The 17,127-nt window shown below is 42.5% G+C and overlaps 3 protein-coding genes and 1 pseudogene across 9 annotated transcripts in view; 3 read left to right on the top strand and 1 right to left on the bottom strand.

Annotated features, from left to right (window-relative positions):
* Positions 1-1,208, top strand: part of LOC112609201 (keratin-associated protein 4-1) — a 9,863-nt gene extending 8,655 nt beyond the window's left edge. Inside the window, exons 2-3 of the mRNA XM_025361714.1 lie at positions 928-971; positions 1,072-1,208. Coding sequence (XP_025217499.1) covers positions 928-971; positions 1,072-1,208 — 181 coding nt within the window. The remainder of the gene's footprint in view (positions 1-927; positions 972-1,071) is intronic.
* The window catches only part of LOC112609465 (keratin-associated protein 4-4-like), a 100,599-nt gene that overhangs the window by 15,279 nt on the left and 68,193 nt on the right, over positions 1-17,127 (bottom strand). The window lies entirely within an intron of this gene.
* Positions 5,312-5,827, top strand: LOC112609466 (annotated as a pseudogene).
* LOC112609463 (keratin-associated protein 4-2) lies at positions 11,596-12,291 on the top strand. 7 transcript variants are annotated; one of them, XM_025362252.1, is made up of 2 exons: positions 11,596-11,720; positions 11,817-12,291. In XM_025362252.1, the coding sequence occupies exons 1-2, from the start codon at positions 11,596-11,598 to the stop codon at positions 12,289-12,291; spliced, it is 600 nt and encodes a 199-aa protein (XP_025218037.1). The 7 variants fall into 7 exon arrangements, with proteins under 7 accessions (XP_025218037.1, XP_025218032.1, XP_025218038.1 ...); XM_025362247.1 differs by having other exon boundaries at positions 11,596-11,741; positions 11,787-12,291; XM_025362253.1 differs by having other exon boundaries at positions 11,596-11,754; positions 12,037-12,291.

The raw sequence follows: 17,127 nt of genomic DNA, 5'->3' as shown, positions 1-17,127 counted from the left end.
CCCTCTCCCTCTCCCTCTCCCTCTCCCTCTCCCTCTCCCTCTCCCTCCCCCTCCCCCTCCCCCTCCCAACAGATTCAAGTCCCAGAGACGGGATGAGAGCTCAGTTTGCGTGTCCTGGGAATTCCTTGCTCACTGACCATTTTTGGTTACAGCTGAGCACACTGATGACTTGACTTCCAAATGTTAAGATCCTGTACTTTCGAGGTTTCATTATATTTGCAGTGGATCTGTGACTAAACCATTTTCCAATAAGGGCTGCTACAAAAATCGTGGGCATGGTATGACCCACAGATTGGAAAGCATGACATGTAGAACTACTCCAGGTCAAGCTTCCCATGACACCTGATCTACGGAAGAAGGTGGAATATTTGTAAACATAGATGAGGCTCACAAGGAAGGACAATGAGATGGTTCAGGAGGAAAGGGCAGATGGAGTGAGAGTCAATACATTTAGCTTAAAATGTTTAGCCAGCATCTGAACCAAGACGATGTATACAAAGAAAGACATGCAAGATGGACTTCAAGAAGAACCAATTCGATAAATTCTAATCCACTAGGAAAAAATTATTTTTCATTTAAGTTGGAAAACATAATTGCCTAATTTAGCAATTGCTAAGTTATTAGAATAAACAATAACCAGAGAAGATCTCCCTCAGCAGGGTATAAAAGGGGATATAGGGCGAGATTTCCAGATTTTAAAAATATAACATTTTGGAAACCCACTTAGCACCTCCTCCCTCTGACACCATGGCCAGCTCTTGTTGTGGCTCTATCTGCTCTGACCAGAGATATGACCAGGGCCTCTGTCAGGAGAGCTGTTACCACCCCAGTTGTTGCCAGATCACTTGCTGTGGGACCACCTGGTGCTGTCCCAGTTGCCACAGGCCCCAGTGCTGCCAGTGCCTGTGTTGCCAGCTCCCCCCACTACTGCCCCAGCTGCTGCAGTTTTAGTTCCTGCAGACCTTCTTGCTGTATCTCTAGCTGCTGTTGTCCCTCCCACTGTGATTCAAGCTGCTTCCATCCTATCTGTTGCCAGATGACCTGCTGCTACCTCAGCTGCTGTGTGTCTAGCTGTTGTCGCCCTAGCTGCTGTGTATCAAGCAGCTGCTGCCCTTTCTGCTGCCAGACCACCTGCTATAGAACAACCTGCTGCCACCCCATCTGCTGTGGCCATTATGATCATTCAATGTCCTGCTCTAGGTCCATGAACCTTCTTGTCTTGATCCTTCCTTCCAGGCAGAGAGCATCTATTCACAGAACATGTGGACTTCTTGATGTCATGAACTTACAAACAGACCCATGCATTGATTCAGAAAACCCCAGGCTCCGTATTATTTATTCTCTTTTATAGGAACTTTTATTGCTAGTGAATCATAATTTACAGCCAGATTTTGCATCAAATTGTTTTAGAATTTCTAATTCTGATTCAAAATACAGAAGTCTTCTAATATTCCCCTTCTAGCTTTTTTCTTCCTAATGTTTTTCTGTGGAATCCATTTTCATGTGGAATTGTCTGATGATCTCCAATAAAACTTCTTATCATTCAGAGGCACCAAAATTGCTCATCTCATTATTTGTTAATAATGAAATGGTCTGTGCATATTTCTATCTCTTTTCCTGTGCAACACAGGAGTACATGTTATCAGGAGACCGTACAATAGAAACATTAAAATGGTATTCACCGGTGAGATTTTAATCCAAAATGGAATTCACTTCCACAGCAGAAATAGGAAAATGTTTACAGGGAGGCATCATTGAACATAACACATGTAACATGAGACCTGTGAATTGCAATTGTCTCCAAAAGAGAAAGTCCTCAATAAACTACACTCCGCGAATTGATTTAAACCAATCTACACAGTGGAAGCTCAGTGTATACAATAGTCCATGGACTCGAGAATTAGAGCTTTGGCTGAATTCTGATTGTACTGCACACCAAAATGGTCTTGGATATGTCGCTTCAACTCTCTCAAACTAGGATTGCTTTTCTCTAGAGAACGGATCACAATGCCTGCTTATTAAGATGTTCATAAAAACTCAACAAATAAAGGTGCATGGTGGGGTAATGAAAGAATGCTCCCTTTTACTTCCAAGTAGCATCATATGTATGCCTGTGTGTGTGTTACTTTTTATTTCAAAATAACTATAGATTCAGGGCCAGGCGCGGTGGCTCATGCCTGTAATCCCAGCACTTTGGGAGGCCGAGGTGGGCGGATCATGAGGTCAGGAGGTAGAGACCATTCTGACTAACACAGTGAAACCCTGTCTCTACTAAAAATACAAAAAATTAGCCAGGCGTGGTGGCATGCACCTGTAGTCCCAGCTACTTGGGAGGCTGAGGCAGGAGAATTGCCTGAACCTGGGCGGACAGAAGTTGCAGTAAGCCAAGATCACGCCACTGCACTCCAGCCTGGGCGACAGAGCAAGACTCCGTCTCAGAACAAAAACAAAAACAAAAACACACAAACAAAAAACAATAAAAATTAAAAACAAAAAAACAAAAAACTATAGATTCACAAAAGTTTGGGAAAGAAGAGCAGCAAAGTTTCATGTACTCTGTACTCAGGTTTCCCTGATGATTAGATCTTACATAACCACAGCACATATCAAACTCCAGAAACTGACCTTGGTACAATCCACAAAACTTGTTCAGATTTTACCAGTTTTACATGCACTTGTGTGTGTATGTCTGTGTGCAGTTCTATACAATTTTATCATGTGTATAGATTTGTGTAACCATCATCACCATCAGATACTGAATTGTCCCATCTCCAGAAGGTCACACCTCTTCCTCAAAGTCATCATATGCAACCCCTGGAAACCCCTATTCGTTCTCCATTGTTATAATTTTGTTTTAAGAATAAAATAAAATACAGAATCTTATAATATGTAATCTTTGGTTGTTGGGATTTTACCATCAGCATAATTCTCCTGAGATCCTCCAAGTTATATCAACAGTTTATTCCTTTTTATTGCTGAGTAGTATTCCATATTGAAAGGCATTTTAGGTGTTTCAGGTTCAGATTTATTTATTTAGAAAAAAGGTATTGAGACTTTCCACTTGTAGGTGAAATTTGCCACTTTTTAGTTGCAAAACATTCTACTTCTAGTATTCTTGAAATTAGTAAATTCTACTGTATTTAAAAACTTCTTCATCCTTAAGGCTTTAAAAATGTTCCTAATAGGCCAGGCGCAGCGGCTCACGCCTGTAATCCCAGCACTTTGGGAGGCAGAGGCGGGCAGATCACCAGGTCAGGAGATGGAGATCATCCTGGCTAACATGGTGAAACTCCGTCTCTACTAAAAACACAAAAAACTCGCTGGGCATGGTGGCGCGTGCCTGTAGTCCCAGCTGCTTGGGAGGCTGAGGCAGGAGAGTCGCTCGAACCCAGGAGGTGGAGGTTGCAGTGAGCTGAGATGGCGCCACTGTACTCCAACGTGGTGACAGAGTGAGACTCCATCTCAAAAACAAAAAAAAAATATTAAAAAAATTATACTCCATCTACCACTCTGTGTAATAAAATAGGTACGATTTAGGTAGAATTTATTTAATTTTTGTGTACAGTCTTCACGTGAATTATCACTTCTGTTTCTCCAGACTATAAAATTTAGCAGCAAGTACATAGAGTGACTTTTTTCCTGCTTTTTTTTTTTTGAGTTTCTTTAAAAAAAAATCCAGTGTGCTGTCTATAGGAATTTCTCATCATGGTTCATGCTCTATTGCTCCATTATCATTCATATGGGACTGTCGGTTTTGGTATTAGAGCCATCTAAAAATTTTCTCTATCTTGATAGGTGGGAGGGTAACATGAATGTATCCATTTATCAAAACTCAACACATAGTACATTTTGGATTTGTGCCTTTCTGCTTATGTAAATTTTACAAAATTATAGGAAATAAATAAAAAAATAAAAATATTGATTTATGAATAAATCTACCACATTGTTACATTAGCTAATTTCCTTTAAGCCCAATTCATTTTTTTCAAAAACTTGTTTTTTGAGAGCTGGGGTCTCACTATGTTGCCTAAGCTGGACGTGACCTTCTAGGCTCAAATGGTCCTCCTGCCTCAGCCTCCCTAGTAGCTGGGACTGCAGGTGTGCACCACTGTGCCTGGCTAATCTAAGCACAATTATTTTAGTTGAATTACACTACTATGACCTCCTTTGATCTCATTTTAATGCATTACATTACAATTGTGTGTGTGTGGTCCTCATAATAAACTGTGAACTCACCCGAAGGAGAATCTGCATCATGTTTGTAATCCTAATGGCGTGCAATACGTGTCTCTCTAATTATCCATTTAACAAATCTGTGGTACAAACAATACAAGTCCTCTATCTCAGTGCTTCTGCAAAGCTTGAATGACCAGAATAAAGCAGGAGGTCTCTAAGTGTGGTCCCTGGACCTTCAGCACCAACATCATCTGGGCTGTAGATAGAAATGAAGCTCTTCCCAGCAATCGGAAGCTGAGGGCAGGCCCAGTACACAGTGTTTCAATAAGCCCTCAGCTGATTCCGATGCATGGCCAAGTTAGACTACCACTGCGGGGTAAGTAGAATAAAAATAAAGCAATGTCTTCCAGAATCCAAGAGACCAGCTGGAGAGACATGATACCAACATACAAGACACCAAAGTAGCAATTTAAGAAACTGTGACCTTGCAAGTAACACCAACTACACAAATGCGTTGCCTGTTAGGATATAAGGATATAGAACATGACCCCAAATTCGAAACACTCAAAGAAACCCATTCCAGTGGTGTACAGGTCACCAACTATCACACAGGTAGGGCTGTTTCCTTTCCTTATGGCTAAAAATGACCCACAAAATAAGACATTTTCCTCTTGTTCCGGGTCAAATGCCACACTGACCAGATGGGCTTTCCTCCCTGTTGGTCATTGCAAGAAACTGGAAGTGTGACTCACAAAATTCTATCCTGGTAGAGGATGTAGAAGGGGAGAGTGAGAAATGTAATTCTAAACCCAGATTATCACATGACAGCTCTCTATGGAGGAAGATGAAGAAAATGTGATCTAGAAGATGTCATCATCATGAATCAGGGGGAAAGGAAGATGGGATAGAGCTTATTACATCTGGATAAGAATGTTTTGTTTCCAACAGGTTTAAATCATTAAATGGACATACATTGTCTAATCTAATAATTATTTAGTTTTTAAGTAAACAAAAACAAAGAAAATGTGACGACAGGAAAATGGGGCAGTATAGAAGGGGATGTGGCCCAAGGACACTTCTGAACTCCAGAGCCTCATTCTTCTGGAAACCTACCAAGAACCTTCCCCCTGACAACATGGTCAACCTCTGTTGTGGCTCCATCTGCTCTGACCAGAACTGTGGCCAAGGCATCTGTCAGTAGAGCTGCTGCCAGACCACCTGCTGCAGGACCACCTGCTGCCGCCCCAGCTGCTGCATTTCCAGCTGCTGCAGGCCTTCCTGCTGTATCTCCAGCTGCTGCAGACCCAGCTGCTGCCAGACCACCTGCTGCTGGACCACCGGTTGCTGCATTTCTAGCTGCTGCAGGCCTTCCTGCTGTATCTCCAGCTGCTGCAGACCCAGTTGCTGCCAGACTTCCTGCTGCAGGACCACCTGCTGCCGCCCCAGCTGCTGTGTGTCCAGCTGCTGCAGGTCCCAGAGCTGCCAGTTTGTGTACTGCCAGCCCACGTCCTGCTGTCCCTCCTGCTGTATTTCTAGCTGCTGCTGCCCCAGCTGCTGTGAGTCCAGCTGCTGCCGCCCTTCCCACTGCCAAACCACCTGCTGTAGAACAACCTGCTTCCACCCCATCTGCTGTGGCAGTTCTTGCTGCTGAGTGACCTGCTCTGGATTTGTGCACCTTCTTTCCCCCATCCTTCAGTTCAGGCAGAAAGCGTCTATTCAGAGAACATGAGGACTTCCTAATATCAGGAACTTACAAACCGACCCAAGCACTGATTTGGAAAACCTGGATCTTCTAAGGTTCCCCTTCTAGATTTTTTTCCTAATATTTTTCTGTGGAATGCATTTTCTTTGAAATTGCTTGATATTCCCCAATAAAACTTCTTAGCTATCAAAGGCATGAAAATTGCTCATCTCTCATTATTTCTTATTAATAAAATGGTCTATGTACATTTCTTTTTCTGCACCACAGAGCAATACATGTCAGGGGCCTTTATAATTAAAACATTAAATTGGTATGCACCAGTGAAATTTTAATCAAAGCCAGAATTAAGTCTCATGGTAGTAGTAGGAAAAGAATTTTAAAAAGGCATATTTCAACCTAACACATGTAACGTGAGGGCTATGGATTGCAAGTGCCACCAAAAAAGTCCTTAATAAGCTACATTCATTAATTAATTTAAGCCAATTTAAATAGAGGAAGTTCAGTGCAGAGGATATTCCATGGACTTTGGAATTACAGCTGAGGTTGAACTCTGTGCTGCATAACAACTATGATCTTGGACATGTTACTTCAACTCTTCAATCTAGGATTCTTTCCTCTAAAGAAAGGATCACAACAACACAAAAGTCTATTAAGGTTGACATAAAAATTCAGTGAGATCAAGGTCAAGAGATTGAGACCATCCTGGTTAACAAGGTGAAACCCTGTCTCTACTAAAAATACAAAAATTAGCTGGGTGTGGTGGTGGGCACCTGTAGTCCCAGCCACTCAGGAGGCTGAGGCAGGAGAATCGCTTGAACCTGGGAGGCAGAGATTGCAGTGAGCCGAGATCACGCCACTGCACGCCAGCATGGTGACAGAGAGAGACTCCATCTCAAAAAAAAAAAAAAAAAAAAAAATTCAGTGAGATAAAGGTGCCAGGCAGACAAATAAAAGCATGCTTTCTTTTACCTCCAATTAATTTGTTTTTTTTAAACTTTTTATTTTGAAATAGCTACACATTAACATGAAGTTGAATAAAAGAAAGTATGACAAAGTACCATGTACCTTTCACCAAGTTTCCCCAATAGTCACATCTTTGATTACTGTAGTATATGTCAAGTCCCGGAAATTGACATTGGTACAATCCACAGAACATGTTCTGATTCTGCTAGTATTACCTGTTCTCGCATGTGTGCGTGTATGTGTATGTGTGTAGTTCTATGCAATTATGTGTATAGATTTATGTAACCACCATCACGATCTAGATACAGACCAGTTTTGTCTCCATAAGGCCGTACTCACACCCGTCCACTCATCGTCCCAACACCTGGCAACCATCATTCTGTTCTCCATCTCTATCATTTTATTTCAAAGATGATGTATATATGGACTCTTATAGTATTTAATCTTTGGTTATTGACTTTCTTTTGAGCCTGCATAATTCCCTTGATATCATCCAAGTTATTGAGTGTATCATTTGTTTTTTCCTTTTTATTGCTTATTAGCAATAAAACGTTTGCTTTCGTTTGTTCCTTTTTATTGCTTAGTAGTATTCCAAGATATGGGTGCAGCATAGTTTGGTTTGTTCAATCATTTTCCTGTTGAAGGGCAACTTGGCTGCTTCAAGGTCAAATTTTAAAATTTATTTATTTAGAAAAATGTATTGCGGCTTCCTACTTGTGGGTAAAATTTGCTGCTTTTTAGTTGCAAGACACGCTGTTGAATAGCAGTATTCTTGGTATTCTTGGATTTAGTAAATTTATCTTTATTCTCTTTATCTCTTGGCTTTAAGGCTTTTAAGAGTTTCTTTTTTTTTAGATGGAGTCTCGCTCTGTTGCCCAGGCTGGAGTGCAGTGGCACGATGGCTGCTCATTGCAAGCTCCGACTCCTGGGTTCACGCCATTCTCCTGTCTCAGCCTCCTGAGTAGCTGGGACTACAGGTGCCCGCCACCATGCCTGGCTAATTTTTTTGTAGTTTTAGTAGAGAAAGGGTTTCACCGTGTTAGCCAGGATGGTCTTGATCTCCTGACTTTGTGATTCGCCCACCTCGGCCTCCCAAAGTACTGGGATTACAGGCGTGAGCCACCGTGCCTAGCCAAGGCTGTTAAGAGTTTCTTAGCCAACCTTCTATTTCTTTGTGGACGAAAGAGTTCTAACATTTTAGTCTTTCTTGTAAGGGTATCACTCTTTTCTTATGATAATCTAAATACACTTTTCTGGGTAAACATTAGCTTATGTCTCAGTTAAATTTTGAAATGAACATAGGCACAAAACAGGCAAAATGCGTTGCCAGAAGTATAAAAATGCAGGTTGTATTTATTCCTGTGGCCTATGTAATTATGGCTAATATTTAGAGGACTTCGGTGCATTTAGCACTAACCTGGTAATATGGTTGTTGGGAAAAAGAATTTTTGAAGAGTTTATATCACTCTTTTAAGTCATAATTTATGTAAGACAGAAATGTCTTTCAGGTATTTGTGGCTGGGTATTTTATTTTGAATTGTTTCTCTCCTAGGATGAGCATGTAGGGAAAATTACTATGTCTTATAGGAATCCATACTCTTAAAAATGGGATTTTACATGACTGAACCTGAGGACAATTATACATTTTAAAAGATGAGCATGAACATGGATAGCAGGGATAAAGGATAACAATGAGTCATCAAGTAAAAGGGAATAAAAAAAAGTCATAAATGTATAGGTTTGTAAACTGGAAGTCACGTTAGAGATATCTAACCCAGAGATTTTCAAACAGTGAAGTTTGCCATCAAATAGAGTCCAGAAATGGACTTGAAAGTCTATACAAATTAATTATATCCTAAAGCTAGTGTCTTAAAAGCAGTATGGAAAGGATTATTTCAAATATACTATAAAACAGGTAGTCAAATTCCGGAACAAAGAAAGAAGGAAAGGGAAAAAAGGAAGAAAGAATAAAAGAAATGAATGAAAGATGGACAGAATGAAGAAAAAAGGAGAGAATTTCATTTGTTAAATCAAAACAAATTTCATTCAGATAAAATATTCAACGTAAAAATGAAACTGTTCAGTGACCACACCTAGCCATGGATCCCAGCCAGTAGCCACACATCAACAAAAGCCCAGGCAGCAGCCCCACTGAACCTCAGGGCCTGGGCAGGAGTTTTACCCACCCAGAGACCCCCAAGAGTAAGCCCTGCCTGTTCACAAATGCTACCAGCTTCACCGTCCAGAATCCCAGGCTGGGCTGACTGCTGAGAGCCTTTTCCTGCTGAAGGGAACTTGTAAAGTGTAGAAGAGGAGACTGTCCTCAAAGGCACAAACACCAATGTGAGATTGCAAGGATTTTACACACACACACAAACACACACACATACACCGAAATATTATTAGCCAAGAAATGAAGAAAATCCTGTCATTTGGGACAACATGGATGGACCTCGAGGACATTAAGCTAAGTGAAATAGGTCAGACAATGAAAGACAAATCATCTCATTCACATGTGGAATCTAAAAACTCATAGAAACAGAGGGTAGAATGGTGATTGTCAAAGGTTGTGGATAGAGGAAATGAGGAAATGTTGGTCAAAGGGAGAAAATATTCATTTATAAGATGAATAGGTTCTGAGGATCTAATGTACAGCATGGTGACTATAGTTAATTACACTGTATTGTATATTTGAAATTTGCTGAAAGAGTAGATCTTAAATGTTCTCACTATACACACTCAAAAAAATGGTAACTATGTAAAGTGGTGGAGGTGTTAACTAATTTGATTGTGGTAATAATTTCATAATATATACATATCAGAGCATCAGGGTGTATGCCTTATATACATACAATTTTATATTTCAATTGCAGCTCAGTAGAGGTAGAAAACATGAAATTGTTAAAGTACTAGAAGAAATCATGAGAGATTCCAAAGCATAAACTAAATTTATCTTAAGGAAAACACACACACACACACACACACACACATCATAAAGAATAATAAATAGTATAAAGTGATCTCTACTGAGTCATCAGCAGGCACCAATCGTCACGGCTTCTCAAGGGCATGATTCTTTTCCAGAATACAAGGTCTCCTGGAAATCTTAGAGTTGTTCTCGTACACCACAATGGGGCTCACAGGGTCTTAATCCCACAGCATCATGGAAACCACTTTCGTCCCTTAATAAAATACGATGGCTGGGTACATCAGAGCCAGAGAACAGTGCAGGCTCAGAACACCAGCCAGCACACCAAGCAGGGGTCCACTTGGGAGCCCAGGTTGTTTTCACCCCAGTTGAATCACCTGGAAATTAGGGACAGGGAAGGAGTAGGAACTGGCCAGGAACATAGCAGCATTGTAAGAACACCACAATTTGATTTATTAGACTTGTAAGCAACTGAGAGCAGAAAGGGAATCTCTATCATTCATCCAATCCCTTCCATCTGGCTCTTGGATCTCCCTTAGAAACACCAGCTTACACTGAAACCCCTCCCCTGATTATCTGCAGAGGCGGCTCAGTTCATAAAACATCTCCATCATGGTGAGTCAGACATTTTTCCACCCCCTTCCCTAGGTTCCTTGACTCCTCAAGGGTGGGATGAGTTGACGAATTGACAACATTGCACATTTTTGAAATGATAGTCAGCCATCCCTACATGAAAAAATATAGGCTGATATCCTTTGTTCTTGATATCTGTTTTCTGCTTTCTTTCTCTCTCTTCATTGATTTATTTTTTGAAAGCAAAGATGCAAAGTGTGAAACTGGATCAGCAACTTCTATAAGGAAGCAGCAGAATATAGGGCATCTTCAAGGCCCAGCAATTCAACAGAGAAAGCAAGAGGGCTGGGAGTGAATTAGAGCAAGACAAGGATACTGAGTCATCCAACTTGGGTTGGCAAGAAAATTTTGGAACCTGGGGAGATGAGTTCATGTGCTCTGTTAGAGCTAGGAACGCAGAAAGGCAAAGTCACAAGGAAAATCTGACCCAGGGAGCAAAAAAATGAGGGACTTGGACCTTTTAGTATAGCTGTTCTCTGAAGCCAACATTCCACAAGAGACCCTGAATCTGAATTTTGGAGGGTTGTTTCTGTGGAAAAGGAAACATCAAACTTTCACAGCTTAGTTGTCCACCTTAAAACAGCTCTGTATTTCTCATCAGAAGGTCTAGAAAATTCAGAGTGCAGAAGATGGAAAAGGGATAGGTCCTACAGTGTTCTTGTTCTCACACCAGTGGTCATCTGTTTCACACTGAAACCTTCACAGGCCATCTGACCCATAATGAACGAGCCATCAGACTAAAATGTAGTTTTATCCTCCTGAGTCACCAAGAAGAGTTGTGGGCCTGTAAGAATAGTAATCACCCAAGAGTAGTCATGATGTGTGAAGCAAATGAGGCTGAAGCACATAGTATGTGCTCACAGGCAGATGTCACATGGCAGCTCTAGGAGGAAGTTACAGTAAGAGAGTTACCACAGGGGTTGGTTCAGGAAGAGCTGAGCTGAGGAGCCCTAACACATTAGGGAAAGGAGATAGTGTTTCCATCTGTGTGGATGAAGTTAACCAGAACAACAAACTTGCCTAATTTGATAATTGCCTGCTTATCAGGACCACCAACAACAAGGAAAGAGTGCTGCAGCTGATGACATCAGGCCTTAGCAGGGTATAAAAGAGGATCTGGGGCAAGAAAACTTCCAAACCTTCCAAACCCATCTTCCTGGAAACTCACCCAGAACCTCCACCCTCTGACACCATGGTCAACTCCTGTTGTGGCTCTGTGTGCTCTGACCAGGGCTGTGGCCTAGAGAACTGCTGCCGTCCCAGCTGCTGTCAGACCACCTGCTGCAGGACCACCTGCTGCCGCCCCAGCTGCTGTGTGTCCAGCTGCTGCAGACCCCAGTGCTGCCAGTCTGTGTGCTGCCAGCCCACCTGCTGCCGCCCCAGCTGCTGCATCTCTAGCTGCTGCCGCCCCAGCTGCTGTGTGTCCAGCTGCTGCAGGCCCCAGTGCTGCCAGTCTGTGTGCTGCCAGCCCACCTGCTGCCGCCCCAGCTGCTGTGTGTCCAGCTGCTGCAGGCCCCAGTGCTGCCAGTCTGTGTGCTGCCAGCCCACCTGCTGCCGCCCCAGCTGCTGCATCTCCAGCTGCTGCCGCCCCAGCTGCTGTGTGTCCAGCTGCTGCAGGCCCCAGTGCTGCCAGTCTGTGTGCTGCCAGCCCACCTGCTGCCGCCCCAGCTGCTGTCAGACCACTTGCTGCAGAACCACTTGCTGCCGCCCCAGCTGCTGTGTGTCCAGCTGCTGCAGACCCCAGTGCTGCCAGTCTGTGTGCTGCCAGCCCACCTGCTGCCGCCCCAGCTGCTGCCAGACCACCTGCTGCAGGACCACCTGCTGCCGCCCCAGCTGCTGTGTGTCCAGCTGCTGCCGCCCCACCTGCTCTAGTGGCTCTTGTTGCTGATGCCCTCACCTACACTCACCTGCCTTTATTCACCAGCATTCTTGATAGAGTCCACCTGTGAACTGAATCATGCAAGGCCACCTGGACAACCTCAGTTCCAACCAATTCTTGGATTGCGTTTGGCCTCCAAATATGCTCACCCAACACTATGTTGCTACCCTCTACCAAATGAATACAAGTTTGAATTTTCTCTGAAATATGTCAACCCCCATGTTCCCTGAATTGAAATATTTGCTCTCTACCATAATTTATCACGTGGAGCTATTCCTCTATCTTAAATAAATTTTAATTTTTGAGGCATACAAATAATATACGGGCATTGTGTCTCATTATTTTTCCTTCTTGAATTCTCGTCCTTACCCGTCAAATTTTCTGCTGTTCTTCCCTGCAGAGGGAGAAGACCACAGCAGATGATATCAGGGGCTCCACCTCTGTTCTATCAGCACTCTCCATTCAAATACAGGAAAATGGTTCCTTAGAGCAGGCACCTGGAACTCTGCCTGGGGACTTTCTCTGGATAAAGGAGCAAACTCTGGGCTGGAGACTTAAAGCCTCTAGGAACAGCACTCAGAGAATGAGTGGGAGTTGGTGATGTATGCCCTGACTTGTTTCCCTCCAGTGGAGGGTATGTCAAACCAGTGTTCCAGAGGTCCTCATTGGGATTTATTCCAGATGCCTACAGGAACATTCTGATCAGGAACTCACTCCATAATGACTTTCCCTCCTTCCCAGGGTCATTTCTCAAGTTTCCTCCGGTGTTTCTTAGGTTAATTGCCCAAATATACTACATGTTCTCAGATCCTCTTCTGTGGGTTTGCTCCAGAGGGCACACAGTCTAAAACAGCAGTATTCCCAATCTCACTATCAGTGTCCTTCAAAATGTTTGTGTGCAATATGAATGGTTACCATAGATTTTGGTCAACTCTTGAGTTTATTGTCACCTGAATGGACACCTCTGAACATTTTGCTGGTTTTTTTTTTTTTTTTTTGCTTTTCAGTTTTTGTGCATTAAAATGTTTTTCTATTATTTGTTCATTTACTTTTTTGGTCTTCTGTTAAGCATTTTAATTTTTAAAGTGTTTATTTCAATATGCACATTGGCTTTGAAACTAGTTGTCTTCGATTGTTTTTTTCTTCCACATCATTTTATCTGAGGGATAGGACACAACCACTATGTTGGTGATTCTTATCCTAAAAAAGGCTATATTGAAAAAGGTTTCACCCTGAGCCGTGCTGCTAAGTTGGAGGCACCAAAGAAAGACCTAAAACCAGGATGTTTGCACGAGTGATTTTTATAAGAAAATGCTCTCAGGAGAAATCAGTAAGGAACTGTGGGAAACAGAATAGGATTGTAGAAGAGGCTAAGCCCAAAAGGATTTTATTCTCATTTGACCCCACAGGAGGCTCTAGAATGTGAATGGTATTACAGACCCATCTTTCTGAGAGGCAAGGTAGTTGGAACTTTGCAATCCTACATCAGTTACCACCAGCTATGGGCCACCCATGGGAGAGGAAGAGGATGCAGAGAGGGCAGAAACCTCCAGATGAGGTGGCTCCTGGAGGCTGAGGACAACTACCTGGAGAAGCGTGCAGGCGAACACAGGAAGCCACTGGCTGTCCTACTTACACTAGCTTGGGGATGGGGCATCTTTCTGGCAAATGGGATCAGGATAGGGAGCCCTGTAGTCCACCCCTGGCACTGCTTAGCTCCAGCTGTTTCTCTCGTTAGGCTCACTCCAACTGGTTGGTCACAGTTTCTAGAGAAATGTATGAGAGGAGGGGTCACGGGCACCCCCGCTTCTGGTCTAGGTCACTTGCTTGGTAGGGTAATCCGAGTCCTCATCCTGAGAGCTCTGAGCCTTGGTTATTGTGTCCCTATCAGGCTTGAGCCCTTGAACTTGCTCATTTGCAGTCAAGGCTGGAAGTAGAAGCACCAAGCATGCCCCAGGGGATCACTTAAGTGCTAAATATATTCCACCCTATCCCCATTGGCATAACAGCGGTCCTGCTTCCTCATGATGATGAGGCCAATTGCCAGTGGGAATAGCTCTTTTCTTTATGCTAACAACCATAGCTTTAATTCCAATTAAATCCTTACTATGCCTCCTGGAGGTGGCTCCTCCCCTCTTGGAGCTAGGACCTCTCCATAAAACTTATAGTTATTTGGGAGGGAGCATAAATTCCCTCAGGTGGCTCACAGGGCATGAAGGTGAGTGAGCAACTCCTCTTTCCACATGTTGGTTTTCTGTATTAATGTATTTTACCTATTGTGGACACACTACCATGTGATGGTGATTGGTGTAATAATTCTTACTGCATCCCAAAGAACAGCACTCCACCTCACAGGGTGTCATCTCTAAGCTGGGATCTCTGTTACGGCTTCAAGAGGTGGTTGCATCACACTATCCGTTCAGCTGTTTCTGGGTAGTGCAGGATAAAGTATACTGTGGATAACAGGGTGGATAACAGGGTATCTATGGTTACCTGCCCACTGCTACATACCTTGTGCTCCATATGGGGTTGATTAGCCAAAGGTGAAGTTAGGTAGGATTCCACACTGCCACATCAAGTTCTCTTGGGCCCCCATGTAACAGTGCTGGCTGAAGCACTCATCGCCTGACTGTATGTCAATTCCATCAACAGCAAGTAACTGGCTGATCCCCTCATAAGATGGTACGTTATGAGAGACTCCGGGCTGCTCTCTTGCTGGCAGGTCGGATATTCAGCAGTGGTGTCCTGGTATGCTCTAGACATGATGCTTAAAAATATTACCAGTGTGGCAGCCTCTGGAATCCTTGTCTCTTCTCTTCTAGAGCACATGGATCTTAGCAAGATCTCCACAGAATTCATATTTCATGTTCATCAAGTCTGATTCACATGGCATTATCAATATTGTGGGTCAACATGCTGTATTGTAGGATGTTCACAACGCCTAGATCTTTTGAGATGATACTGTGACAAAGATCAGGAGAATTAACATATCCCTGGTTCAGCACAGAGTGTTACCACCACTGTCTGTTCCAGGTGAAATGGATTCACTTATTATGCTGCTTCCTGGTGGTTATTGAAAAGCATATATTTGCCAGTTTGGTTGCCACATACCCCATATTGGAGACTGTGCTCATTTGCCCCAGAAACGATTCTACATGCATCAATCACATTGACTATAATTACATTTTTATTTGATAGGGTTTGCATTCATCCACTGTCATCTGCCATGATCTAGATGGTTTTTGTTGGGTCTGAACTAGTGAATCATATGAAGGCAGTATTCACCTCTCCTGCATTTTAAAGTCTTGAATATGTCTCTAATTTCTTGCTTTTATCCACTCGTTTGTGTGGAGAATGTGTGAGAGGTCCCAGATAATGTAACGAGCTTCCATTGGGACTTTCCTATTGTAATAATTCTTACTCCGTAGGTCAAGGAAGGTTACTGGTGAACTCTACATTGGAGAACTGGGTAAATGACCCCATGGTGGGTCTGTGCACCCTGTGAAACTACTGTAAGACTAACCTGCACCAAGACTCCATTTATTTTCTGACCATGATTATGAGATCCTAATGGGGTTTGTGTTCACATTTTGGGTTTCCAGCTTTCAATGTCAACTCAGATCTGGTATCCAACAGCATCCAAATGCATGGGTATTCTACTTTCCCCTGAGAAGATGGCTGTGGGTATCTATGGGAAAGGACTAGTGAGGCTACTATTTACTGTGACCCCGTTTTTGGGAGGACTGGCCTCTCCTTTAGTTGATACATTCTAGGTCCAATAATCAACTCACATCTGGAAACTGGATAAAGGATTATGAATTTCCATTGGAGCAACTTATCTTTTTGCTCGTTGAATCTTAAGCTCTTGAAATATACACAGATGGAGATACAGATATACAGTTGGCCCTCAAATGAGACAAGTGTTAGTAGTGCCAATATCCTGTGCAACCAAAAATTAAAGAATAACTTTGACTTTCCCAAAACTCAGTTACTAATAACCTATTGTTGACCAGAGCCTTACAGAAAACTTAAACAATCAACACACATTTTATGTGTTATATGTATTGTATTCTGTATTCTTACATTAATGTAAGTTAGAGAAGAAAAAATGTTACCAGGAACATCACAAGGAGGAGAAAATATATTTACTGTTTACTAAGTGGAAGTGGATCATCATAAAGGTATTTATCTTGGTCACCTTCATGTTGATTAGGCTGAGAGTAGAATGAGGAAGAGGAGGGGTTGATGTTGCTGTCTGAGAAGTGACAGAGGCAGAAGAAAATCCATGTATAAGAGGACCCATGTTGTTCAAACCCATGCTGTTCAAGGGTCAGCTGTGGATATAGATTATATAGATATAGATGTAGCTAGCTATGGATATAGATATAGATATGAGTATAGATATAGATATTGATCCACAGAGTCTACAGCTATTCCTATGCCTTTTTGGCCACCTATGTCCTATTCTGAGTACCACCATGTTCTGTAGTCCATAATCATAGATCTCTGTAAGTCACAAAATACTCTGCCTAGTTTGCCATTCTTCACTTGCTGCATATCATATAATTATACCTACACTAATTCTTAAAGTTAAATGTTGCCTCCTGGCTATGCTATTCTGAGATCTTATCATCCCCATTACTCTTGGGAAGCTTAGTTCTATAACAAAACTTTTTATCACAAATGCTGACCTTATGGAATAGGCACTCCTAAATTTCTCATTGATGCTGGTTACTCTCTTACCTGCTCATTCCTTAGTGCTTTAGTAAACAGAGTGTCTCCAAGACTCACCCTCGAAACATAGTCAGCTGCTTGGCCTTAAGACCAGAGCTATTTTAATATTTC

Source organism: Theropithecus gelada, chromosome 16, assembly GCF_003255815.1.
Source record: "Theropithecus gelada isolate Dixy chromosome 16, Tgel_1.0, whole genome shotgun sequence".
NCBI lineage: Eukaryota > Metazoa > Chordata > Mammalia > Primates > Cercopithecidae > Theropithecus > Theropithecus gelada.
Note: the sequence above shows the minus strand (reverse complement) of the source record. Positions and strands in the feature narration are given on the sequence as shown.